Source organism: Paroedura picta, chromosome 3 (assembly GCF_049243985.1).
Source record: "Paroedura picta isolate Pp20150507F chromosome 3, Ppicta_v3.0, whole genome shotgun sequence".
Taxonomy (NCBI): domain Eukaryota; kingdom Metazoa; phylum Chordata; class Lepidosauria; order Squamata; family Gekkonidae; genus Paroedura; species Paroedura picta.
In genome coordinates, this window is record NC_135371.1 from 62511848 (window position 1) to 62538930 (window position 27083).

Here is a 27083-nt window from a genome sequence, read left to right on the forward strand (position 1 = left end):
ATTGATGGTCTAGCTGATGTTCTGACTGGACGGATGTCTTCAGGCAGGGAGGCCAGATCTCCAGAGTTATCTCCAACCTCAACCTGGCAGAATAGCTTTGTCTTGCCACCCTGCTGAACTGTCCTAGGTCCTGCAGGGCTCTGATCTCTCCAAGGACCCTGCTCTTGGTTAAGTTTTACATTTTGGGGGCTGGGGACCTTGAGCAAATTTTGCTCACTATAACTTAGTTTCCTTTGGGGGACACAGAGGACAGGATTATATCTAGGTCTTTTTAGATGGCAAGCCCTGTCCAATTCACCAGAATGCTATATTGCAATCTTCATATTCTGTCTAGCTTCAATCTCTTTAGGTTTGCTTGTTCAGCTCTCAACCCTGTTTGTAGACTGAGTCGCTTTGTCCTACACATATTCTCTGAATTCCTGTGTAAATAGCACTAGATTAAAATACAAAACAAAATTAATAAACTTAATTTATAAAGGAGTAGTCTAGAGCACATCATGAGATGTCCTTGTGATTAGGCCTGTTGACTGTCTTAGCTCAGAAATAGCTTGTGCAGAGGTTCAGATTTTATCATAACAAGAGTGGCTTTTCTCCCCATATCAGCATCAATAGTCTCAATGGAAAGACAGCATGCCGAAGTGGTAAATACCCATAATGGTCCAGACAATCAATTTAATACAGAATTTCACTAACTAATGCAATATATAAGCATGCAACAGAGGAACAGCAATCAAATGACTGTTGAATTTCAATCAAATGCAATAAATAAATAATATTTTTAATAATATTTTTCTAATGATTATTTTGGGGGACACTGTAAAACATGATGAATACACATGCCTATTTGTCATACGTGTGTGAGTCATGCATATGTAGCATAAATCTGTGAGTTCCTGCTACGTGTAAATGATGTGAAATATGCCTTTCACATCAAAGGCATATTTGAACCACTTTGGATAGAAAACCGGGAAAAATTATATAAACACACATACACATAGGGAGTTTTCATATTTTTTATATTTATGGTATGTCATATCTTATACTGTTTTTATTCACAATGTTTCTTAATATTGTACCTCTAATCCTACTGCAGTTTATTGAATGATTCATAGTTTCTGCATTGTTTTTATATTTTTGTAAACTGTCTTGAGCCTCAAAGAGAAAGGCAGGCTATTAACAAATAATATAGGCAAGTTATATCCTGGTAGGAAAATCACCATATGAGAAGAGAAAGAAAGACATGAAATCTTTGTCCTCCTACTGGTCAGTAAATAGTGAATGTGGTTTTCCACTGCCTTAACTTTCCCCCTGTGATATGACCAGGTCAGTCTCCTTCTGGCTGTGCGTTCCTTTGTCTTTCAGAGTTATAGCAGCAAGCTTTCCACCACCCATTATACAACTACCATTTGGCATCACAATAGAAGCAGACAGGAAGTATTTATTCTCTTTCTGTTCCAGTTTATCATTTTAAATTATTATTTAACTAGCATCAAAGCCCATTTTTTAAAAAAAGGGCTTTGAAAGGGGCAGAAGGGGGAAAGGGGAAGCTTACCATATCGCTGTGGCGTTCGCGGGCCAAGGGGCAACTCCCCCCTGGCTGCGCCATCGGGAGAGCTGCCCCTTGGCCCATGAAGGCCTCTCACCGCAACTGCGATGCGGCAGGAGGCCCTCGTGGGCCAAGGGGCAATGGAAAGTTCCCTGCCCCGCCGCTCGCAGCACCTGGAGAGCTGTCCCTCGGTTTGCAAACACCTCTTGCCATATCTGCGACACAGCGAGAGGCCCTTGCGGGCCAAGGGGCAACAGAAACCCCCATTATTACAACACTCAAAACTATGACATACCCAGGACTCAACAAAGACATAGGTTTTTTGATCACACTATTCATGCTAACCTTGTTCAACTTGTGTATCCATCTTCCTCACAAATTATTTTATTTGTGATAATGTGACTGTAAGGGAAGGCAATGTAATGGAATTTTGTTTTGTTTTGTTTTTTTTATTCAAAGTTTTTGTTTTATTTTCCAAGAATAAAGATAGTACAATACAAGTAATCTACATTATTGATACAGAAAAAAATAGATTGTGCTCTTCATTTACTACACTTAATTCCCTGTTTCAATCCCCTTTTACACAATGGTATGAACTTTTGCCCAAAGCTTATAAACTTTTTCACGTTTCCACCACATTTAGAAGGAGAAGCCTACTTTGCTACCATCTTTCCAGCATTTGTTTGCATAGTTTTTAACAATTTTAACGGTCATTTTTGGTGTCCTATACCTATACCTATGAAACAATTTATACTTAACAATGTAATGTAATTTATACTTAACAATGTAATGGAATTTTGAGTTTAACTTCCTGGCCTTGGGATAAGATAGTTACCAGCAATTCCCTTGCAGGAATGTTTCACAGTTATATGGAGACAGATGGGGGAAGCAGCATACGGTGAGGTGAGAGCCTTTGATCACTAACACAGGCAGTTTTGTTTCACCTGGTGTTTTTGTAAACTACACTGAATTCCAGGGGATTGATTGGCTGTTTTGACAAAGAATTATCATTGGCTGTATTTGGTTGTGTGACACAGTCTACTAATGTAACAGAATTTATTTTTGCTATATATTCCCTGTCATGTAAGGAGATTATAGTCTGAGGAAGAGTGCTTGCACTTGAAAGCTCACGCCCTGAATAAATCTTTGTTGGTCTTAATAGTGCTAGTGGACTCTGATTTTATTGTTCTACAAAACAAGAAACCCACACCTTGTAGAAAGATAGGGAGAAAAATGTAATTATTAAATTATACAAATATTTCATGAAAAGATCCGTTCTTACTTTTACAGCATTTCTTGTGTTCATATAAAAAGCAAATCTAGCATGATCTGCACTGACCCTTGCGGTTTTTCCTTTGATATACAGGTTTTACCAAAATCTACAAAAACATGAAGCCAAGACTCACATTCTCATTATTTTTACAGATCTTTCCCCCAGATCCACCCTTATAACAATCTTTAAATTGCTAGAGTTTAAGGCCATACGCAGTCTGGGCCCAGTGAACCTGAGAGACCGCCTCCCTGCCTATACTCCCAGAAGAGCTCTATGCTCTGCCACTTCCAAGTGGCTGCAGATTCATGGTCCTAAAGAGGCATGTCGAACCTCAACAAAGGCCAGGGCCTTTTCATTCCTGGCCCCCACCTGGTGGAATGAGCTCCCCAAAGATATCAGGACCCTGCCGGAACTTCCACAATTCCGCAGGGCCTGCAAAAAGGAGCTCTTCCACCAGGCATTTACTTGAGGCCGACTGACCCATAACATTTATTTATTTATTTATTTTAGATTTGTATACCGCTGCTCTTTGATAGATCTCGCAGTGGTTTACATCATAAAATTTAAAACAGTAAAACTTCAATTGACCCAGTTTACACAGTAAAACAATATCACAATGGCAACAGTGGACATCCTTATAATTCCTTCCCATTTTGTTCAGGGTGGGGCCATGATCTCCCTCTAGTTGAGAGCGAGAGCTGGTCTGATGGAACTTGGGATCCAGTTGGAAAACCCGGGACTCTGCCCTGGCCTCAACCCTATGCCTGGCGGAAGAGCTCCGGCTTGCAGGCCCTGCGGAAAGCTGGTAACTCCGGCAGGGCCCTCAGCTCTTCCGCGAGCCACCAGGCCGGGGCCAGGATGGAAAAGGCCCTGGCCCTGGTTGAGGCCAAGCGTATCTCCCAGGGGCTCAGGACTACCAGTAAATTCATACCCGCAGAGCAGAGAGCTCTGCAGGGGGCATAAGCAACCAAGCGGTCCCGCAGGTAGGCAGGACCCAGACCACATATGGCCTTAAAGGTTAGTACCAATACCTTGAACTTGACCCAGAAACAGACTGGTAACCAGTGCAGATGACCAAGCACCGGCTGAATACGGGCCCTCCCAGGTGTTCCCCCCCCCCCCGACTGAAAGGTCGAACCTACCAAAGGAGTGTCAAGGTTATTGTTGTTGAAATACTGTTCCAGTTCCAGTTGGCATGTTATTGTTATTATATTGTTATATTGATATTGATAACGTTCCATGTAAATGTTTCCATGTAAATGTTTTCTGTAAACCGCCCAGAGCCGTAGGGAAGGGCGGAATATAAATATAAATAAACAAATAAACAAACGAACAAACAAACAAACAAATAAATAAATATGCAAAAAGAGCACAGCATCAAGCTGTTTAAAGCATTAATAATTTTTATTAAGAAGAGAACCAACTTTACATAGGAAGACCATTTCTGCACTGAAGATTCACCCTACACTTATTTCTAGATCACTCTCATTTCTAGTGTTTGCAATTTCTACCAGGTGTTCTGCATTGTGATCATTTACCTCCATTTCCCCTTTTCTGTTCAGAATCAAGCCTCGGAACATCTCCCCCCATTCAGAAATCACAGCACCTTCAAACTTAAAAAAAATATTGACCCTGATTGCATTATAACACTGAGGCATTATAACACCATTTAGTTTCTGCACTTAAACGGATGGATGGGATATGGAAACTTCCTGGCATCCTTTTTCCCCCTTTCTCATGTGCCCAATATTGTTACATAATGACTATACCCATTCATTGTCCCCCTGCCATTTTCTGGCCTTTCCCCCAATTCAGAAATGACAGTGCCTTCAAACTTAAAAAAAAAATTATTGAGCCTGATTGAGTTATAACACTGAGTAATAGCAACAGACATAACTAACTTTCGTGGGGTACTCTGATGTTGTATATCTTTTCTTCACTTTTTGGGGGGATATGCTATGGGATCACAGGAACCACTGTATTCATATAAAATGGCAACTTACTCTTTTGGCCATTTATTGTCCCCACACAGACACAGCAAAGGCCGTTTTTGAAAAGTGAAATGCTTGACTGAGTTCTCACATTACCAAAACTATCAAAGCTCTATTCTAACCACGAGCACTGATTGCCAAGCAAATTCCCAGAGCATGGTCATTGGGTCCCCCCCCCCAAAAAAAATATGGCTGAAATGTGTTGACAGTGTAGAGACCGCACAGAAAACACAAAGCCCCCTCCAAATTGTGGGCTAGATGTGTTAACCATATATAGACAGAAAACACAAAAGTTCAACACAAAAGTTCAACGTAGTTATTAAAGGAACAATCGATGAAGCACACCAACAGAATTGTGTTGGTGAATTACCATCAACCCCTCCAGCACAAAAGTGCCAACTCAAGGAAAAAAGAAAAAGGGGGAGGGAAGTGTCTGTCTCCCAGAAGCTGATCTGATAAGAACTAGCATTATTAACACATTCAGCCTTTTTTGAAAAAGTGAATAAAGTTGGATGAGATGGGGGGGGGGGGGGGAGGGAAAGAAGGTTGCCAACAGAAGTGACACTACAAGGGGATGGGGAACAATGGCAGCCAGAGACAAAAAGCCCTGAATGCTAGAGTTTCCCCAATGAATGGCCTTGAATGAGAATGTGCTTCAAAAAAACCCCATGAAATTGGTATATCTGATTATTCCCTTGTTGTAAGGTAAGTGAGCAGCAATTAGGGCCTGGCTCTGAAAGGGCATGTTTTAGTGCAGAAATGGATGCAAAAGTCGGCCCTTTAAAGGAACAGGAAGTCTCCAACTGAGAAACAGGAATCAGGAAACAGGAAGAGATTATTTGAAAAATACTAGGAAGTTCCTGACCTAAATATGCCAACTATACAACTCTTCTATGCCCCCTATAGCAGTGGTCCTCAACCTTTTTCAGGCCGGGGACCAGGGGGGGAGAGGGAGGCGCGGGGGGAAGGCCTAGCAGCGTTGTGGGGGGGAGGCACGGGCACAAATGTGCAGTTGCGGCAGCTCCGCGCCTGTGCATTTGTGTCCACTGGCGAGCGCCATGCTGTGGGGGAGGAGGCATGGTGCAAGGGCGCAGGCGTGGAGCTGCCCTCCCGCTGCAGCCCGGTGCCGAGGGCTCCACGGCCCAGTACCGGGTCGCAGCCTGGAGGATTGGGGAACACAGCCCTATAGGATATTCTCCATATGCTATTGAATCATGCTCACTACAGATCTTGCCTATTCCAACAGGTATATGTTTCATTTCCATGGACTTTCCTTCAGGTGGGACCTGGGGATCTCCTGGAATTACAGCTCTTCTCCAGATTACAGAGATTAGTCCCCCTGGAGAATATTGAATTTTTGGAGGTGGACTCTGTAACACTGAACCCCACTGAGGTCCCTTTCCTTCCCAGGCTCCATTCCCAAATCTCAAGGAGTTTTCCATCCTTGACTGGAAAACCCTACCTCCTCATCCCCAGCCAGTGGCCATGGGAGAGCTGGCAACTGTAGGATGAAGCATGGAGGACAAAACATAAAGTCCTATATAGATCTGACTTTTGGGGTCTGGTTTCCTTTAGAATTGCTAGAATAGAGGTAGGATTGCCAGTTGCTTGGAGGGAATCCACTGTCCTTTTTAAAGAGAAGTTTAATGGATATTATTTACCAAGTGATGTTACTTACCTCCATACTTCAGATGACTATTTCCATTCAATGTCTCCATTAAAGGGACAGGGCATTTTTCTACATACCTTTTGGCATTTCTGCTTAGAGGGGAGATGAATCTGGGGTTAGGAGGGAGGAGGAAAGAAGGTATTGGAATCAGTATTCCCAGTAGGGCTGCAAACCCGGTAACTGGAGGTATCCTGCTATTACAACTGATCTCCAGGTAACAGAGATCAGTTCACTTGGAGAAAATGACCAGTTTGGAAAGTGGACTCTATGGCAATTAAGCCCCACTGAAGTCTCTCTCCTCCCCAAACCCTATACTCATGCTCCATCCCCCAAACCTCCAGGAAATTCCCAACTCAGAGTGGGCAACCCTAGTTCCTAGGCACACCTCTGGGATCTGAAATAAGGTCTAACCTTCAAAACTTTTTTCCTTAAACTATGTTGTACATTAAAAGGTGTGGCTTCAGACAAATTACATGTACATCATCCACCAAATTGCCACATTGTGGAACGCTCTTGGATTTACCTGATACGTTGTGATTTTTATTTGTGCAAGTGAAAATGTTGTAGTAGGGAAGAGAGAAGCTCCTTTTTCCCACTCACAGCACTTCAGAGACCAACTGGGCAATTGAGCACTTTTTAGATGAGTAAACCCACTTTATATGAGTTGGGTTGGGCACCTGTATTTCAACTTACGTTACTTGTTTGGCTTTAAGGCACTTTCATAAGAGGCTCATGGGAACAGAGAAGCAAAGATTCCCTCTTCCTGTCAATCACGGTTGTGACTTCCCCCATGGGCAAAGGCAAAGGGAATGCAGAACTGGCCTGTTTTCACTGAAGAAACCATACAAGAAACGGTCTCCACATTTTGCCTTCTATTTTCAGGTCTAAGAATCTTACAGTGGTATCCTGAACACAGTTGCACCCTTCAAGGGCCACAAACCTCATAATATGATGAGAGGAGGAAGAGCTATTAGAGGCTGCTGCTTGTAAACACTGTAGCAGGTAAGCACTGTAGATGAGAATTTTGCCATGACACTGAAAGTCCACAGCATCAAACCAGCTGCAGCTATGGGAAAATGGCATATGTACTAACTGGATGCTCAACGTATATCCAACTCAAAATGCAGCTGTTTCCCCCATGACCAGTTTCTTGTATAGGAGAGAAATCCTTCACCTGATGAGTTTCATACTCCATCATGTATCTAATGATGGGTGATGGATCTAGCTTTGATTATGTAATGGATTTCTCCTTAGAAATGTTTCTGTTTGCTTAAATATTGGTTTAAATTACTTTTAAAACAAATACTTTTATTGTTAAAATTAAAAAAAATGAAAATCCAAATAGAATCTTAAGTTTTGTTTTGTTTTTAATCATGGTCATGATCTTCCCCTTCTTTCAAGAACAGTCAAAGTGGAAGAGCCCCACATTTAATGACACGTTTGACTGAAAGCTCGCTAGGATTAGGAGAGGGCTTACTGAAATCCCTTAGGATCTCCCCATATGCACAAGTCACAGTTCTATACATCAGAGGGGGCTGATTATATCCCCCCTTTCCTAGCCAGTAAAGCTGACAAAAGATATTTGAAGTCTTTCAAAAAGGGGAATTAATTAAAACTGATACCTAGAGGAATAAAGCGTAATTAATGATCCCACTATGCTTATAAAAAACAAAATATGCCAAACTATTTGAACTATTTTCTCAAAACTCTAGCCTTGTTCTGCAAAGGCAGAACTGCAGGTACAATGAACTCAAAAGAACTGTGTGCATGAGTAAACCAAATGAAAGTACTTTCTTAACAAAGAAAACAGGAATGATTAATATTCCTTGATTTCATTTTGATATTTGATATACACATGTGCAAAATGGAGATGAAAGGAGTAAGTAGGATTTAAGTAGACACATGAATGCTTAAAACTCAAAACAAAGGAATTATTAATATTGCAGTCAATTAAGACTAAAGTTTGCTATCCATTATAAACACAGTGTCAAGATATATGAAACACATACAAAAACTCTAATTGAAACATTCATTGGGTTCTGGACAATGCCCAAGTTCTCGTCAACTGACTCCTAGGTAGCCTTGTCAAATCAAGAAATGAACTGCTAGAGCCTCTCAAAACAGAGCTGAGCCAGAGAAAAAGAGTTGGTTCTTATATGCCGCTTTTCTCTACCAGAAGGAGTCTCAAAGAGGAAAAACAAATGGGTGATTTAACAGCAAGCATTCTGCCCACAGGATCTTAAGCTGAAGAAGCGGTAGCCTCAGACAACAGATATGGAAACCAAACAATTAATTAATAGCACGGTTTCATTTATTAGGTTATTTGCATGGAAGAAAAACCTCACACTGGAATTAGGTCCAAGCTGTATTCTGCTGACAGAAGATGAAGACAGAGACAACAATGTCAGCCAAGTACACCAAGATGGGGGAGACTTATCTTGGCAGTAGCATGTGCGAAAAGCATCTAGGAGTCTTAGTAGACCATACATTGAACATGAGTCAGCAGTGTGACTCAGTGGCTAAAAAGGCAAATGGGATTTTGGGCTGTATCAAACGGAGTATCGTGTCCAGATCACGGGAGGTGATGGTAAAGCTTTACTCTGCTCTGGCTCGGCCTCACTTGGAGTACTGTGTTCAGATTTGGGCACCACAATTGAAGAGGGATGTTGATAAACTGGATAGGGTTTTCGCCCAGAGAGATTAGATGCTAGGGAAACTTAGCAGTGTTGGGAACTGACCTAAAGGGTTGGGAGAACCCCTTGATAAGGCGGTATCCCACCCTGCAGTATAGCTTGGACCCACCAGCTGCTAGGTAGAATAGGGTGGGGGAGGGAGGGTTGGGTGGTTAGTAAATATAGGGTAGGGCGGGTTAGGGTGGGATTAGTGCAGCCAGGTGGGAGTACAGATAGGAGATTAACTGATTATCTCTCTGGGAGCAAGGGGTATGGAGAGGGAGGCCCAAACTGAGAGGGGGGGTTATGCTGGGGCCGGGATCTCGACGATCATGGGCCAGGGGCGCTATAGCGAGGGGAGGAGGTTGGACAAGAGAAGGGGTGGGAGCACTGGTGTCCTGTATAGGGCCCGGTCGTGGAGACACGGTCGGCGCCGTGGGTGTGCTCGATCCCCTTCTAACCTCCGGCCCATCCCCAGGAATGTGAGGGTGGAGGCTACGGTACAGGATCCAACATTGGTCTTGTGCAACACAAGGTCGATTAAGAACAAAGCCTCGACTCTGCAACATTTTATTGCAGAGTCGAGGGCGGACCTTGCTAGCGTGACCTCACCCTAGACCTGGGTGAGGGAAGGCGAGACAGTGGCCCTGAGAGAACTAGCCCCACCAGGTTACTCGGTCCTCCACCAATCTCGGACCCAAAAAAGGGGAGGGGGGGGTGGCTATTGTGGTCCGGGAGGTTCTCACCCACAGGGCTCTCCCGGCGCCGGAAATCAAGGGGGTGGAGTGTGTCGGTATTGGATGGGACTCGGTCGAGAGTTTGGCTATCTGGTTGGTATACCGTCCGCCCAACGCGCCGCCAGATGTCCTGCCCCGCCTGCTGGAGGTGGCAGCCGCCTGGGCGTTGCAGTACCCCAGGCTTTTGATCCTGGGTGACTTCAATGTCCACGCGGACGCGCCCTCTCCAGTCCATGGCGGAGACCTGGTGTCATCCATGGCGACACTAGGACTTTCGCAATTTGTTGCTGGGCCCACCCATCACGCCGGACACACACTCGACCTGATTTTCGGCGCTGGGATAGAAGTGGATCTGGATACAGCTTTGGCTGTGCCGTGGTCAGACCACTATGCCCTGCGGGCCCGGCTCAGGATACCACCCCCCCCCCCAGTTGGGCGGCGGGCGCATTTTAGCCCGCCCGCGGAGACTTATGGATCCAATAGGATTCCGGAATGCTCTGCGGGACCCGATGCCTCCTGGCGACTCACTGGCAGCCCTGGTGGCGGACTGGCAGTCCCGCCTATCGGCTGCCATAGATGAGATCGCCCCTAAACGTCTTCTCTGCCCTCAACTCAAAAGGGCACCCTGGTATACCAGGGAGCTTCGGGAGAGAAAAAGGGAAGTGAGACGACTGGAGCGAGTGTGGCGGAAGACTCGCGACGAAGCTACGAGAACATCTCATCGCACGCTTATGAGGGGGTATGAGATGGCGGTGAAAGTGGCAAAACGGGAATTTTTTTGCCGCGGAAATTGCGTCCGCAAGCTCTCGCCCGGCCCAACTATTTAGAACAGTTAGATCCCTTACCGCCCTTGAGGGGTGCCAAAATAGTAGGAAATTAGAACTAGGCTGTGAGGCTTTAATGAGCCATTTTGCGGACAAAGTCTCGTCGCTCCGCCGCGCTCTTCCCGCCACAGTTAATACAGTAAATGAACTGGAGACCTGTTGGCCGCCTTTGGAGGTGACGTTCGATGGCTTCAGACGGCTCTCTTTACCCTAAGTGGACGAGTTGCTAGGTTTGGTCAGAGCGACCACGTGCCCCCTCGACCCCTGTCCGTCATGGCTCCTCAAAGGAGGGGGCCAGAAGATAGGAGGCCAGCTCAGGGATATTGTCAATCTCTCCCTGGATTCCGGGGAGTTCCCTGAGCAGCTAAGGGAGGCAGTGGTTCGCCCTCTCCTGAAAAGATCTATGCTGGATCCGCGAGACCCAGACAGCTACCGCCCGGTATCGCACTTAGCGTTCCTGGGCAAGGTGGTTGAAAGGGCCGCGGCAGACCAGCTCCTGGCATTCTTGGAAGAAACTTCGGCACTCGATCCATATCAGTCTGGCTTCCGACCTGGCCATGGGGTGGAGACGGTGCTGGTCGCCCTGCTGGATGATCTCCGTCGCCAGCTGGACAGAGGCGGGTCGGCAGTGCTGGTTCTTCTGGACCTGTCAGCCGCTTTTGACACCGTGGACCACGAATTGTTGGTCCATCGCCTCGCCGAAACGGGGAAACGGGGCACAGCTTTACGCTGGATACGCTCCTTTCTCCAGGACCGGACCCAGAGGGTAGCAGTGGGGGATGAGCTCTCGCGCTCATACAGACTTCCATGTGGAGTCCCACAGGGCGCGGTCCTCTCCCCCACATTATTCAACGTCTTTATGCGCCCTCTGGCCCAGCTGGTACGGAGTTTTGGACTGGGTTGCCACCAGTACGCTGATGACACCCAGCTCTATCTCCTCATGGACGGCCGCCCGGACTCTCCCCCGGAACCATTTGCCAGATGTTTGGAAGCAGTGACAGAATGGTTCGAGCAGAGTCGTCTGAAACTCAACCCCTCCAAGACGGAGGTCCTGTGGCTGGGACATAGGGGGCGGGATCAGGAAGCGCGCTTGCCCACCCTGGGAGGGGCGCATCTCACCATCGCGTCCCAGGCCAGGAATTTGGGCGTGATCATTGATGCCTCCCTAACTTTGGAGGCACAGATCAAAAGAGTAGCAGGCCAGGCATTCTTCCAACTTCGCCAGGCCCAACTACTAGCGCCCTACCTGTCCCCCGAACACCTGGCCACGGTGATCCATGCAACGGTCACCTCCAGAATAGATTTCTGTAACTCGCTCTACGCGGGCCTTCCCTTGTCCTTGATCTGGAAACTTCAGCTAGTGCAGAATGCAGCTGCTAGGGTCCTAACTGGCACACCTTGGAGGGCCCATATCCAGCCAATTGCTGCCCGGATCCGGTTGCCAATTGCTGCCCGGATCCGGTTCAAGGTTTTGGTTTTAACCTTCAAGGCTTTACGCGAGTTGGGACCCACATACCTGAGGGACCGCTTATCGCCCTATGCCCCCCGTAGAGCTTTACGTTCTGCGGGAGTAAATCTATTGGTCGTCCCCGGCCCTAGGGAAGCACGCCTGGCCTCGACCAGGGCCAGGGCCTTCTCGGTCCTGGCCCCTGCCTGGTGGAATGAGCTCCCGGGAGAGCTGCGGGCCCTGAGGGACCTTCCATCGTTCCGCAGGGCCTGCAAGATGGAGCTCTTCCGCCAGGTTTACGGTTGAGACCAGGCTTAACATCTATGCCCCCCCGGGACCTGAGGATTGGGATTAGAGACGGGTACCACCAGTATTCCCTCTCCACTTGCTAGGGGGGGAATGGGTAGTTGATTAGCCGCTCTTGCCAGGTAGTTATTAACTATTGACATGTTAATTGGTTTTTAATGTATTTTATGGGGTTTTATACTGTTGTAACCCGCCACGAGCCGCAAGGGAGTGGCAGGTAATAAATTCAATAATAATAATAATAATAATAATAATAATAATAATAATAATAATAATAATAATAATAATAATAATAATAAACGTGTCCAGTGGAGGGCAACAAAGATGGTGAGGGGTTTGGAGACCAACACATATGAAGAAAGGTTGGGGGAGCTCGGTCTGTTTAGCCTAAGGTAAAGGTAAAGGTATCCCCTGTGCAAGCACCGAGTCATGTCTGACCCTTGGGGGGACGCCCACTAGCGTTTTCATGGCAGACTCAATATGGGGTGGTTTGCCAGTGCTTTCCCCAGTCATTACCGTTTACCCCCCAGCAAGCTGGGTACTCATTTTACCAACCTCGGAAGGTCTGCTGCCTTAACACTGTTTAGCCTAGAGAGGAGACAACTGAGAGGGGATCCGATAACCATCTTCAAGTATTTAAAAGGGTGCCATATGGAGGATGGAGCAGAATTGTTCTCTCTTGCCCCAGAGGGACAGACGAGAATGAATGGGATGAAATTAATTCAAAAGAAATTCCATCTAAACATCCGGAAGAAGTTCCTGACAGTTAGAGCGGTTTCTCAGTGGAACAGGCTTTCTCGGGAGGTGGTGGGTTCTCCATCTTTGGAGATTTTTTAACACAGGCTAGATAGCCATCTGATGGAAAGGTTGATCCTGTGAAGGCAAAGGGATGGCCGGTTACAGTAGATGAGTGATAGCGATGTGAGTGTCCTGCATAGTGGAGGAGGTTGGACTAGATGACCCATGAGGTCCCTTCCAACTCTATTATTCTATGATTCTAAGGGAATGAGAGGACCATGAAGCAGAAAGAGTTTCCATAAGTAGAGGACTGCAGGGGAAGTAGAAAGGATCAGCAATGAACCTGACAGGAGCTGACAGTAAAGGAAGAAGCTGGGACACAGATGTCAGTAGCATTTTAAAAAGGAAAGGTAAAGGACACTGCTCTCGTCATCCGCTTTTGCCAAGGTGGGTGATAGGATGGCCAGCTCTGGATTGGGAAATACCTGGAGATTTTGAGGGTGAAGCCTTAGGAGGTGGGGTTGGGGAAGGGAAGAATTTCAGTGGGGTATAATGCCACAGAATCCATCTTCCAAAGCAGCCATTTTCTGCAGGTGAACTGATCTCTAACATATGGAGATAAATTGTAATCCCAGGAGTTCTCCAGCCACTACCTGGGGGCTGGCAACCCTATTGGGATAGGGATGGGGTATATCAGCATCCAGGGACAGCCGTACAGATGCCTAGCCTCAACACATACACAAGTGCTGTGTTGGAGGCAGGGAGATGAGGCCTATGGAAAGAGCTGGCTGCTGCCCTTGCCTCCCTTCACGTTTTAGTCCCGGTTATTCTGCATCTGCCTGAAAACTGTGAATGGAAGATGCACGACATGAGAGAGACAGCAAGAGAAAGTGGAGCTGTGAAAATCAGATCTAAGCAGAAGGGAGTTATGAAAACCCTCAGAGCAGATCAGGGAACTATGGTATTGACAAGAAGTAAGACCAGCATTGACAGGAAGGATAGGAAACTGCAACACAGTGGAACGATTGAATTTCATCTATTGGTTTGAACCACTGAGCCTTCTTATCTCCTTTTCCTTTTGTGGGCAGCTATTCTGGATATTAACAGCCTTGGATGCCCTGCGGGAAAGCAATATATAAATGTATAAAGATGAATAAATAAAATCTTTGAATGCAGGTTTTTATTTAGGAATAGCTATAGTGTTGATTTTTTATTTTATTTTAAATCATCTCCTAGTGGAAAAGAAGCAGCAAATCTACATTCAAGAGCATTCTACTGGAGAAGGGAAGAATTATATTTGGGATGAATTTTTCATCTTTTTCTTTTTATAGTATAGGCAGACATCTTTCAAATGGTACACATGCCATTCCACTGAGGTAGCAGAATTTCTTGTAATCTGACAAGAGTTGACAGCTATGTTGCCTTTATCAGAGTACCAACAGTAGCAATAACTAAAATAAGTGACATGGGCTTACACTAGTTGCTATGCTAAACAGTACAACGGTGCCCCAAAACACAGCCAACTTTTCCTTATTTTTGCTGTATAATAACTGATGTGGGTGTTTTGAGTACCTTTTCCATTTGTGGTTTTCTCCTTTACAATAGTGTGATGTAACACTTACATCCCTGCTTCCTTATGAAACTACCCAACCACTGCGGTCAACTTCAGAGAGTCTCCTTCCAGGGCCCATGCTCTCTGAGATTAGGTGGGTGGCCATCTGGGAGAGGGCCTTCTCAGTATTGGCACCAAAATTCTGGAACCCTCTTCCCAGAAAGATTTGTCTGTCCCCTTCTGTTGCCGTCTTCCAAAGAGTTTTTTGTTTTGTTTGGCATTCTTCCAGTGATTCCTCCTTGCTCCCTATTGGTTGAACTGTTGTTTTCATCTTTCATACTTCTTTTAAGCTTTGGTTTGAACTTGTTTTAATTATGTATTTGAGTACAGGTTTTAATTGATTGTACTATGATATTTTAATTTGTATGCTTTGTTAGGCACTTTGGTGGCCCTATGGGGGCAGAAAGGTAGGTTAAAATCTTAATAAAATAAAATGTATAGAATGTTGAACCTAGTTCCATTCAGTCAGGAAGCTCACAGGGTGGCCTTAGACCAGTCACATGTACAAATACACCTGAAGCTAAAGGATACTGAATCAGATCAAGGTCAGTATTGGCTACTGCAAGAGTCCCCAACAGCAAAATTCCCTGTGGGCGCTATAGCGACTGCTGACAGCTTTCCTGTCCCCACTAAGTGTTTTTATTTAGAAACTGGGCTGGGTCAGATGAGTCTTTTCCACAGAAAACTGGCCATCAGAGAGCTGATTGAATGTGCAGATCTTTAAAAATCTTCAACATGTGACTGAAGGTAAACTGAAGGTAAGTTTAGAACTATGTCCATTTAAAAAGGCATCCTGTTAATCAGATCTTCTGCCTGAAATGTTGTTACTTAAAGTATTATTTATTTATATTTCATTTATATACTCTGCTATTCCACAAGGGCTCGGGGCAGATTACAACAGTAGAATAAAATTACATAAATATATAAATTTACAGATCCAAAGAAGGAATTTAAATTAACTAAATGTTTTAAAAATTCTAAAAGCAGAAAAACAAAGAACTGAATTGCCTGAAGCCATCTCCTCCATTAGGAATCAGGGAGGAAATGGCTTGCCTTGTGGCTATCTGCCCTTGAAGCCCCAGGTCCAGTGGCCACCTGCACCAAATGGCTGCACCCCATAATTTGCTGCTTATACAAATGACCTTAGCCCATGTCAGTTTATACCACATGACTGCTACTTCTTCACTTCTTTGTTAAAAACAAGGCCTTAGTGGAAATCAGAATTGAGCTTTACAGTTCCTGTTTTTGCAGAAATACATTTACACAGTCACAGATTAATCATCAGTGCCCTCTGGCAATCTTCGACAAAAATTGGAATAACCAGACTGTGAAAACAAAGTAGGATAGCAAAAAGAAAACAGAGTTGGGAAGGAAAGAAGAAATACCAGATGTTATAGAAGGGCATGTGCATTTGTGCTAAAAAGTTGAAATGCTCGTCAAGATGGATGGGCAATTATAGCAAGGTATGCTGGATGCATGACAGACGTTATCTTCAAAACATTCAGCAGCTGTTTCCATTGGGAAAACCGGGTCACTCATTGTTCCTGTGGTTAGGTTGTACTCCTGGAAAGAACCGAACCAGCTGCAGATTATGATGAAAGCAAGAAGACCACAACACGGTGCCCTTCCCCCTCTGCTGAGATCCAATCACACTGCCCTTCAGTTGTTCTGGGTTCATCCTCCAAGTTTTGTTATTCCGTGTTGAATCAATTGTTAACCTTGTACTGTTTGTTTCAGTTTTTACCCTGTCTCTTCCCAAGGGGCTCAGGGCAGCTTAAAATCACAATAAAATAATAAATATTTCAAACATCAGTGATAAATTAAAGAAACAGAGAACAGCCAGAGATTCCAGGCACCATTAGCACATTGGTCTCTCAGGACCAGAGTCACAAATTAGGCAAAATGTTTCATTTATCATGCCGGTTTAATTTTAACACCTTTGTAAATATTTCTGGCAGGCAGCTTGCAAGTCTGAAAAATAAACCTAATCAAAAAGTTCTTGACAAAACAAATGGCAAATGCAAACAAATCCCACTGCCGGAAATGGAAGGCAAACTGTGAGCAACAGCAGGAATGCAGTTCTCAGCTGCAGTCATGATAGTCTTAACAATACAGGGGCCCATTGTATTTGTCAGTTCTATGCCTCTGAATGAGCCTTTCTAAACTTTTTTCACCACTGAGAAACTGCTAAAATATTCTTCAGGCCCCAAGAAACCCCAGAATTGGCATGATCATGTAGAATATGGTTGGGAAGCATAGCTGTGCATATGTCTACCCTCCCCTTCCTACCCATCATTGGCTATTTTGGGAGGGGTGGGTAGGTCAAAATGACCATTTATGGACATATCACCCAAAGAATGTTTAATAAATGTAAAAAACACATTAGAATTAATTAACTCCCAACCATTCAGGAATCCCTTTCATGGGCTGTCAGAAACCTCCGGGTTTCATGAAATCCTGGTTGAGGAAGCCTGCTATGAGTAGTTAGTGAGGAAGAAACTATTGCTTTGATTTTTTAAAAAGTGTCTACAGTTAAAAAACAACACATGGCATGACCTAGTAATGTTACTTTCCTCAAATATATCTGGGGGGAAAAAGAACTCAAAACCAAAGTTTAGCAAAATAGCTTATTTTAATGGTCTTGTTGGACTCTAAATATAATGTTTAAGAGCCTCTTGTGGCGCAGAGTGGTAAGGCAGCAGATATGCAGTCTGAAAGCTCTGCCCATGAGGCTGGGAGTTCAATCTCAGCAGCCGGCTCAAGGTTGACTCAGCCTTCCATCCTTCTGAGGTCGGTAAAATGAATACCCAGCTTGCTGGGGGGTAAACGGTAATGACTGGGGAAGGCACTGGCAAACCACCCAGTATTGTGATGAGGGCGTCACCCCAAGGGTCAGACATGACTCGGTGCTTGCACAGGGGATACCTTTAAATATAATGTTTAAAAGTATTCTTATGGTACCTTACCCATTAACAAATTAACTGTAGCATAGTTTTGATGGACTAGAGCCCACTTCATCTGATGCAATATACATAATTACCCTTTGGTAAATATGTTAAACTAAAAGTTTCAAATAACTCATAAATGCATAAATAATGTGCTAAAGCAAGCAAACACTTGTTAATGCATCTGTAATAGTTTATTTTGTGCAAGTGTTTTTTTATTTAGGATAAAATTATGCTTTAAGCAAGACTCAAACATAACTTTCTGCTGGCAAAAAATCCATTTTATAGTGAGGAAACAGCATCTCAAACTAGTATGGAATGGCTCTTTGCATATTAGTACTACTTCCAAAAAGTATATGAAAATAATGGTAACCTGAAACAATCACCATTAAAAAAAATCTGAGTCATTCAAAGGCCATATTTTGAGCTAGATAATACACATTGACTAAATGTTTTTCTCTGGTTTCATGGTCATCTGTTTCAAAAGTTGACATTGTCTGAGAAAATAATTTAAAAAACGATGGCTAATGTTCCTGTTCCACAAGATAAACTCTTCAGCTGTGCCCACTGCCCAAGAGCCATACAACAGGCTATTTTCTAAAGGGATGCTTTAAAATAGTGGCATAAACCCTGTGAAGTCTGTTATGTGCAAAGTGTAGTCTTTCAAACAAGCCCTGATTAAGGTAAACAGTCATATAATCTCATGGAAGAAAAACCTTCAGAGACAATGAATGAAACGAATCATGCATGATAGCACAACAACCAGTACGACTCCCAAATCCAACAATTACTGTTTGTTTGGGTTTGGGGGGAGTAAAATTGGGCCTAACTACATTAATCAACTAATCTGTACAATTAACTGTTTAATGACTTGATCATAGATTAACTGGTCCTCCATTCTTCAACTTAACCAGCCATGCGTGCTTTCAGTCTGCTACTTCCTGGGCCAAGTGATTCTTCCATTCTTCCCATTTTCCCCCCAGCAACATCCATTCCTCCAGGCTACTGAAACAACCTAACTATATGGAGCATTTGTAGCATGTCTGGACAACAGATATCATTTCATATCTGTTTAATGCCAAGAGTATCATGGCAATTCTGCCCGCTCTATATATACATCACTTTTCAGAACATCAAAAACTGTAAAACTGTAAAGTGAAAAGCTAATGGACTTGAGAAAAGCTCATGCTTGAGAGCCACAACAGACTAGCCTCATGGGGTCTGCTGCTCAGCACGCTGATGTGTCTATGTGTATACTGACCTAGGCTTTGCAAAGTGAAGGACAGTGTGTTGATCTGATATCTCAGGAAAGGAGAAAAGGCCGTTAGCCACAATAGCAGGTTGGTTCTCTAGAGTAATAGGCTCCTCTTGCTTCAAAGGCAAGTTACTCAGAGGAGAATCTGGCTCTCAGTATATCAGGTTTATTTTATAAGTGAGATATACAAGGATCTGTTGCTGAACAGTGGCAACATTTCTAAGGGCATGTGGATAAACTCTAGGACTGGAGAAGAGAACAAGCTCCCCCTTGTGGGTGCAGGCTCAGCAAGAAGAGGTATGGAAAGTCTAATTCTCACTAAAAGTTCATAAATTCCGGTATCCAAACTCAGGCAGTAGCCAGATCCAGGTGTCTGAGGAACTAGTACTTTCAACCACTAGGAATTTGAGTTGAAGGATACCTAAAACATTGGTTCCCAAGTGTAAATGAGCCTTCCTAAGAACAAGCATCCAACAACATTATCTGTAAACATTTCACTTCATAATGATTCTTTGATTATCTGTAAACATTTCACTTCATAATGATTCTTTGATTATCTGTAAACATTTCACTTCATAATGATTCTTTGATTTGTCACCTTAAAACAAGTTAGGTGTGATCTGTCCCCAATATCCGCTAGCTATCTTGTCAAATGTAACAAGAGTCAGATTTGTTGAAAAAGAATTGGCTTGTAGAAGGTCTGTAGCTATTAAAAACGAAATATTCCCCTTGTATTATTTGCCAGATTATTAGGGGTTATTTAGAGCCACAGTTTCAGTTCTTAAAGGATATACAGTACTCTGGAATCATCACTGTTGTGGGACATGAAATAATCAGTTAGCCACTTCCCTACTGAAATCAATGCAGCTTAGAATGCAGAGCTATGGTTGGACTGTGCTTGTTACAGTGAAAGCTGTCTGTGCCCTATGATCAAGATGAAAAAACTTTTAAAGCTGAGGGGATCACCTGACCCATTCTAGATACCCTTTTCTCCACGGTTCTCAATAATCACTTTTCCTTGCCGATGAACATTTATTTATTGATTTATTTATGTATTTTAGAACTTGCAAGAACTTAGCATAAAACAAAACAAAGAGAATACGAAGTGAATAAAAAAACTGACATTTTCCACAAACTGATCATTTTCATTATTTTATGTGGGGATAATAATACAGGTCTACCTTACACAGTTGTTGTAAGAATGACTTCTGTTATTTGAACATTTCAATTTAGGATATAAATACTATTATCATCACAGCCCATTACATTCCTATTTTCCATGCCTGCATCTCAAAATATTACTTTCTGATTAATCATATTTTTGCCTTCTTCTAAGAAGCATTTGCCCATTTTACCATCACAGACACCTGTGAGGTTAGGCTACAGAAATTGCCCCCAGGTCACTGAGCACATTTTATGACTAAGTGGAGATTTGAATCCAAGCCTCACCTGTCCAAGACTTGCATTCTGTTCATAAACATTCCATTCACTCGTTATGAGAATCTTTAACTCAGAAACTGCAAAGTTTTCTTCAATGGAACTTACAATTTTATATTGGTTTATTTCTTCATTATCTTTAGATTTTTGTTGCTATTTATACTTTTATTGCAAAAAACATCTACATAGTTCTATAAAAAGAAAAAGGAACTGTACTGGACAGGAAATAGTTTTGCTGAACATTACTGGGGGGAACTACCAAGATAATACATTTGATGACCATTGGAAAGGTAATATGATAAGAGAGCATAATACTAGAATAATTTCAGGGGCGTAGCAATGGTTGGTCTGCAGTAGAATAGTTAGAGTTTCGAGTCCAGATTCAAGACCAATAAGACCTTCATCAGGTATCTGATTAATAGATCTTTGATGCTCAAAAGCTTATACCCAAAATATATTGTTCTCTAAGGTACTACTGGAGTTATATTTGAAAACATAAAGAAACTAGAAAATGTATCTTATTTCTCAATGGGTCCCTGTATTTTTATGCATATCATGCCATTACATATCTTATATGGTCTCTGACTAAGATTTCAGAACCACAGTCTATATGTTAGTAAGATCATAACCACAATATGTGAGTGTTCTGCATAGTGCAGGGGGTTGGACTAGATGACCACGAGGTCCCTTCCAACTCTATGATTCTATGTTTATATATATACTAGAAGTTAAGCCCGCTGTACGCTAAATACAGCGGGCCCTAGGAGCCTCTCCCCCCCATCCCCCTCACAGTCATGTGCCTGGGCTCACCTGTTGGGCTGCTGCCGATAGAGCAGGAGGCATGCACAGAGGAGGAGGAGGAGGAGGAGGAGGAGGAGGAGTCGTGGCAGGGACTGCTGCGGGAAACCCTCAACAGGCGGCTTCGTGAAAGCTGGAAAAGGTCGACTGGGCGCGCAGGCAACCTAGGGCCAGGCTCCCGGGCTGCAGACAACATGGCTGGGCGCTTCCTCCCCCCTGCTCATCCCCCCACCCCTCCCTGTTCCCGGCATGCATTGCACGGGGACGCAATGCATGCTGGGGCTGGTAGTCCAGCCACCGCCGGAGTGCAGCAGGCGCTTGTGGAAGGCTGTGGCGAGCACTCGCAGTCCCGATGGAGAAGCTTGAGTTGGCGATCCTCCAGGTTCCTATTGCGGCGGCTGCTTGCTGGATGGGGGGGCCGAGTGTTGGCGGCAGCGGGGCGTGCAAGCAACCTAGGGCCGGGCTCCCGGTCTGCAGACAACATGGCTGGGTCCTTCCTCCCCCCTGCTCGTCCCCCCACCCCTCCGTTTCCGGCATGCACTGCACGGGGATGCAATGCATGCTGGGACTTGTAGTCCAGCCACGGCCGGAGCGCAGCAGGCGCTTGTGGGAAGCTGTGGCGAGGACAGAGAGTGCTGGGAACTTCGGGCAGCCTGGAAGCTATCCCAGCCGCACCGGCCTTGCGGCCGACTCACCGGCTTCAGGCTGGGCACAGGAGCCGGGCTACTGTGTATGTGACGCAGCAGCAAGGCTCTTCTGGTGACCCTGAAGCATCTTGCAGTCCCGATGGAGAAGCTTGAGGCGGCGGTCCTCCAGGTTCCTATTGAGGTGGCTGCTTGCTGGTTGGGGGGGGGAGCGGAGTGTTGGCGGCAGCGGTAGGCAGCGGCCTGACGCATTGGGAGGCGCTTTGCGCCTCCCAGAGCGCCAGGCCTCTGTGGAGGGAGGACCCGCCAGCCACGCTAGGCACGGTTGGTGGGTGCTCCTTTGCCGGCAGCCTGACCGATTGGTCCCTCCGATTGTCTGTCCGGAGGAAGGGTCCAATCCGGACCCTTCCTCATCCCGGACACATCCCGCCCCAGAACACCTTACTGATTTATTTAGTCCGTGGCACCCGTGGCGCCACGGGCAGTGTACAGATATTCCTCTCACTGTAAAGGGGAAAATGTAACTGTTAATCTTTCAACCACTGATTGCCTAAACCACGTAAAATCTAGACACTAGCATTTATTTATTTATTTATTTGTTTATTTATTGGCTTATGTTTCAACTTATATTCCACCCTTCCTCAAAAAGACTCAGTCAATTCACCACAAAATGGTACAGCAGCTCCCTTCATCTCACTTGTCTTTTTAAAGTCTGTGACCCATTGCCTCTTCTTTCTTATACTCTGTGAGACATTTTTGCCTGTCCCTCCTTCTTCTTTGGGTCCTTTTATTTTAAACTTCCTCCATCTCTCTGGCCTTTCCATCCATCCTTTCCTGCAGCCTTTCAGCTAGGCCCAATGCTTGCTGATTCTTCCTTTCTTGCTTCTAGGCCACTATTCCATGGTGACAGCTCTGTCAGTAGTTTTGTAGAAAGTGAAACTGATGATACCACATGTATTATCAAACAGATGAAACAATACACCCAAATTCTAGAGCAATTTAAGTTGTTTTAATTAATCTGTTAACTCAACAGGACTTAACATGTTTATCTTGGGCTGGATTATTCCCCAAGTGTTTACATTTGGCTGGATTATGCCCTTAATTACCTATTTCTATATTTTGCTGAACATAGAGATAATTCAGAAAGTGGCAATAACAATGTAATGGTCACAGCTCTGTCACATGTGAGTTGTATTCACGAAGGCAGATGTTGCTGTTTCCATGATTATTGTCGTATCCAATGAGGAAGGTTAATGCAACTCAGGGGTTACATGACAGTTTACTGAAAGTATAAGGAGCAACAACACAAAACAGCAGGATTGCCCATGAGTCACCTGTCATTTCTACCTCCTTCCTAAGTATCACTCCACATTTTTTGCAATGGAAGCCAAGAGTGCTGAATGTGTTTACGTAGACATATTTAAATAAATAAGTAAAAAACCTAAAATAGTGGATTTTCCCACTGTGATGTTTTCTATGGAATTGGCTTATCTGCTGCTGAAACACAGCCATGCACAGTACTAAAACGTGAAATTAAATACATCTCAATTTTACTGTGCAATAAATTCACCTAATAAAATTTATCCTTGATTATGCAAAACAGCCCTTTTTAATTAGAAGTCAGGCCCAGATACTCACTTGCATAGGGAAATTCTAGACTCAAATATAGTACTATAATCAACATCTCCAGTCTGACCCATATTAATTAAGGTGCCATGAGGGTTTTTTTATTGCTTTTGCTGCAACATACTAACAGAGCTACTCCTCTAAACTTTCCCCATATTCATTACTATTTCAGCACATTCATTAAGCAGAGGACTTACAGAATACACATGCATTAATAGAGGCAGGAGTATGTGGAGTGACTGTGATGACAGAAATAGGGTAGTACTGATTGTCTGAGTTTGTAAGAGTCCAGCGCTTCTGCACAGATGTATTAGTACTTGGATAGCTTCCCAGCCCTGCTCTTCAACACACCATGGCAGGAGTGTCACAGAAGAGAGTCAATATGCAGATGCCTCAAAACAGACACTCAGCTCACTATCAGTAACACTTCATTGCGCATAAGTGTTTCTAAGCAGCAGAATTAAGGAATCCTTCCAATAACACATACACCCAACCCACAGCAACTGCATAATCCTGCTACAAATCCCAACACAAATGTGCTCCTATCCTTTCTATACCACCTACACACAGACACAACTCTCCCAAGCCTTATGCAAAGATCAGTCCATTCTTCCATGAGCAATTCAACATCAATGAATCTCCATGCCTGGTATATGCAGTGACACTTGGCCCACATTGTCTGTGAGTTCAGCTGGGAAATAATGTGTAAACCTGGAACCCTGCAAGATGGAAATCATTGCTGCTTTGCAACACTGCCATCAATCAATCTATGTACATTCCAGTTCTATACACACAGAGAGAATCTACATTTGTAGAAGATACTTAACATTAAATACATTATCAAAAGATTGTAAAGGGATTGCTTGAAAAATATAAAGAGATTAGAACAGGACATCATAATGAAATGTCTGACAGTTGTCTTCCACAACCTCCCCCCCCCCATCAGTGGTATATATGAAAAATTCAGTTCAGCCAGGATCAAATAATTTGATCATTAAAGCACCTTCAGTTTTAATCCTAATACAGCCTTAATTATGAACAGGAAGCTATTTAATTTCTTCTAGAACTCCCTAGTAATAAAGGATCATTCAAGCGCCCATTCTTAAATCTGGGAATAAGACTAGTATTCTTCTTAATTCTTGTATTGTATATGTTTGTACTCTTCAGCTGAACATGGGTTCCAAATCAATCTGCCACTGATACAGTTGCAATTTTACTGCAAGATGAAAAATATTACTCTCACTGAATTTTTCACTAACTTTTAATTTTCATATACGCCATTTCTCCCCACTAAACAGCTACATCAGTTGGGGATGATAGTTACATTTTAAAATGCATTTTCAAAGTACTGCTTTGCTGCATGATACCTAATCATAACACTCCTTTCCCCCACCCATGTTTTGTTTTCCTCAGAAAGAGAGGCACTATGCGGAGCACTGACATTTTAGATCAATTATTTCTCTACACTGATGTACAACATTTAGGTTACATAACCACTATTTTTTATGTATTACAAAGGCTGCAATTAGGGTAGTCTCACTGAGGTATGTGTATCATACTTAAGCACTGTCAAAGGTACCTTTATAGCAAGCATGATAGCAACATAACCTCACAGAAGGCTGGCTAGAGATTTAGATGTATAGAAGAGCAAGAATGGGGAATCATTTTTTCTTGTTGACTACTCAAGCCAGAACTACTCTTGACAACACAGGAACTGATAAAAGCTATTTATGTGAATTGTCAGCAGCAAACAGTGTCCTTCCTTCAGTTTTGCATACCACTCATTCACTCATTGCAACCCCTGCTGTGCAATCAGCATCCCATTCATGTTTCACAGCTCCCCTCTCCCTGATACTAGCCTGCACTACGACACCATGAAAGTGCCTTCACATGCTGCTGGTCCTCTACCCTGTATCTTCTCCTCCAACAAGACCAGCTTTCCCACTCACTATTTCACTTTAAAATACAGATAGACTCCACCATTCTTCTCTTAAAGATGAAGCTCAAGTGGCACTCATCAGTCTTTTTATAGATCACCTGCTGGCCTCCAAGCTTTACTTTAACCAACACCCAAACTGTATCACGAAAGCCTGATTACAAGATCATTATGGACAATGGGGAAATTCAGCATTCTGAAGAGAGGGATATCCAATATGTCTAGGGAGGCAACCTTTGTAAACGATGGGATTTGCTTTTTTTTAAAAGGTGCACATGGTAGAGCATGAACACAGGCCCAAACACTCCCCCCTCCCCAATTCTGGTGAAGGCAACCCGGCACGGCCAGAGCTTTCTCAAATACTCTGACCCCCTGTCAAGCCCTGGCCAGAGGCTGAACCTTGCCCTCGATTGACCCATTCCCCTCTCAGGCACAGCTCATTCCCTGCACGGGAGCAGAGGGTTCCCCAGTTGCCCCCCGCCCTTCATCCCTGGCTCCTCCAGATCACCCGCTCCCCTCCTCCACAGCACTCAGTGGCCCTGAACAACCCGGCCCGCCCGGTCTGGTTCTCCCACCTGGCGGAAGGTCCGTGCGGCTGCGCGGGGCCCGGTGCGGCGGCTGGAGCCCTGCCCGGCGGGAGCTGTCCGCCGCTGCCTGGTGCTGAAGGCGGCTTGGCGGACCCAGGCGACGCGGAGGGGCCAGCGGTGGGGCCGGGGGGCAGCTGCCCCTCGGGTCCTCCGCCCTCGAGGCTGGCCTCGTTGCCCATGGCGAGGCGGCAGCGTCCGGGATGGGGACAGGCGCCCTGAGCGTCCTCAGCGCAGCGCCGCCTGCGCCGCCATCAGCCTAGCTCCACCATCGCCGCCTGCCCCATCCGCACTGAGCATGCGCTCACCTGGCGCGAGCTTAGCACCCAACTCTCCTGACAAGAGACGGAGTGCGCGCGGCGTGTGGTCTCACTCGCGTTCGCGCGCGCACAAAGCTCTGGCCCGCGCAGCCGCTCGGGGCCAATGGAGGCTCGCGCTCAGTTCAAGCTTGCCCACCGAGAACACGTGCGCCACCCAGCCAATGAAAACGCGCCGCCCTGCCAATTTCATTTTCATGGGGTCCTTCCTTCCTCATCCAGCTTTCCGCCAAGCGCGTGCACGCGCCAGGTCTCAAAGGCGAATCCTAACGACAGGTCCTGTCAGCGGGCCGACGCGGGGCGGCCGAACGAAAACCCTGCAAGTTGCCTCCCCCTCAGCAGGCGCAAAGCCCGGGATGGAGTGGCTTGCCATGCCTTTGCCTTTGGGCTGGCCAATAGAAGCTCGCACTCCTTCCCTCCTTCGTTTATCTGGCCAATTGGAGAGTTTCCTCCTTCACTCCACCCTGCAGCACATGCATGGCTCGCCTAATGAGAGGTGGGGGAAGTTCCTACTTCCATCTGTTAACTTTACCTTTTCTACGTCCGGCTCATCGTATGCATTTTTGCTTCTTGTCCTGACCAAAACTTTCGAATTGCAGTTGAAATTATATCGGAGAGACTTCTGGCCCAGATAACTCCCCCCCCCTCGCCTCCCCACTTAGAAGCATGGGCCACTTCTCCGTCCTGATTTGGGCGCAATAATTGCTGGCAGAACTAGGCACATGA

The 27083-nt window shown here is 44.9% G+C and overlaps 1 protein-coding gene across 3 annotated transcripts in view; it reads right to left on the minus strand.

The window, feature by feature from the left end:
• The window catches only part of BSN (bassoon presynaptic cytomatrix protein), a 373610-nt gene extending 347176 nt beyond the window's left edge, over positions 1-26434 (minus strand). For 2 of the 3 annotated variants that reach the window (XM_077326011.1, XM_077326010.1), the window contains exon 1: positions 26032-26433. In XM_077326011.1, coding sequence (XP_077182126.1) covers positions 26032-26222 — 191 coding nt within the window. In that variant the 5' untranslated portion in view covers positions 26223-26433. Of the gene's footprint in view, positions 1-26031 lie in introns of all 3 variants that reach the window. The other variant, XM_077326012.1, reaches the window with a different exon arrangement.
• Positions 26435-27083: the final 649 nt, after the last annotated feature.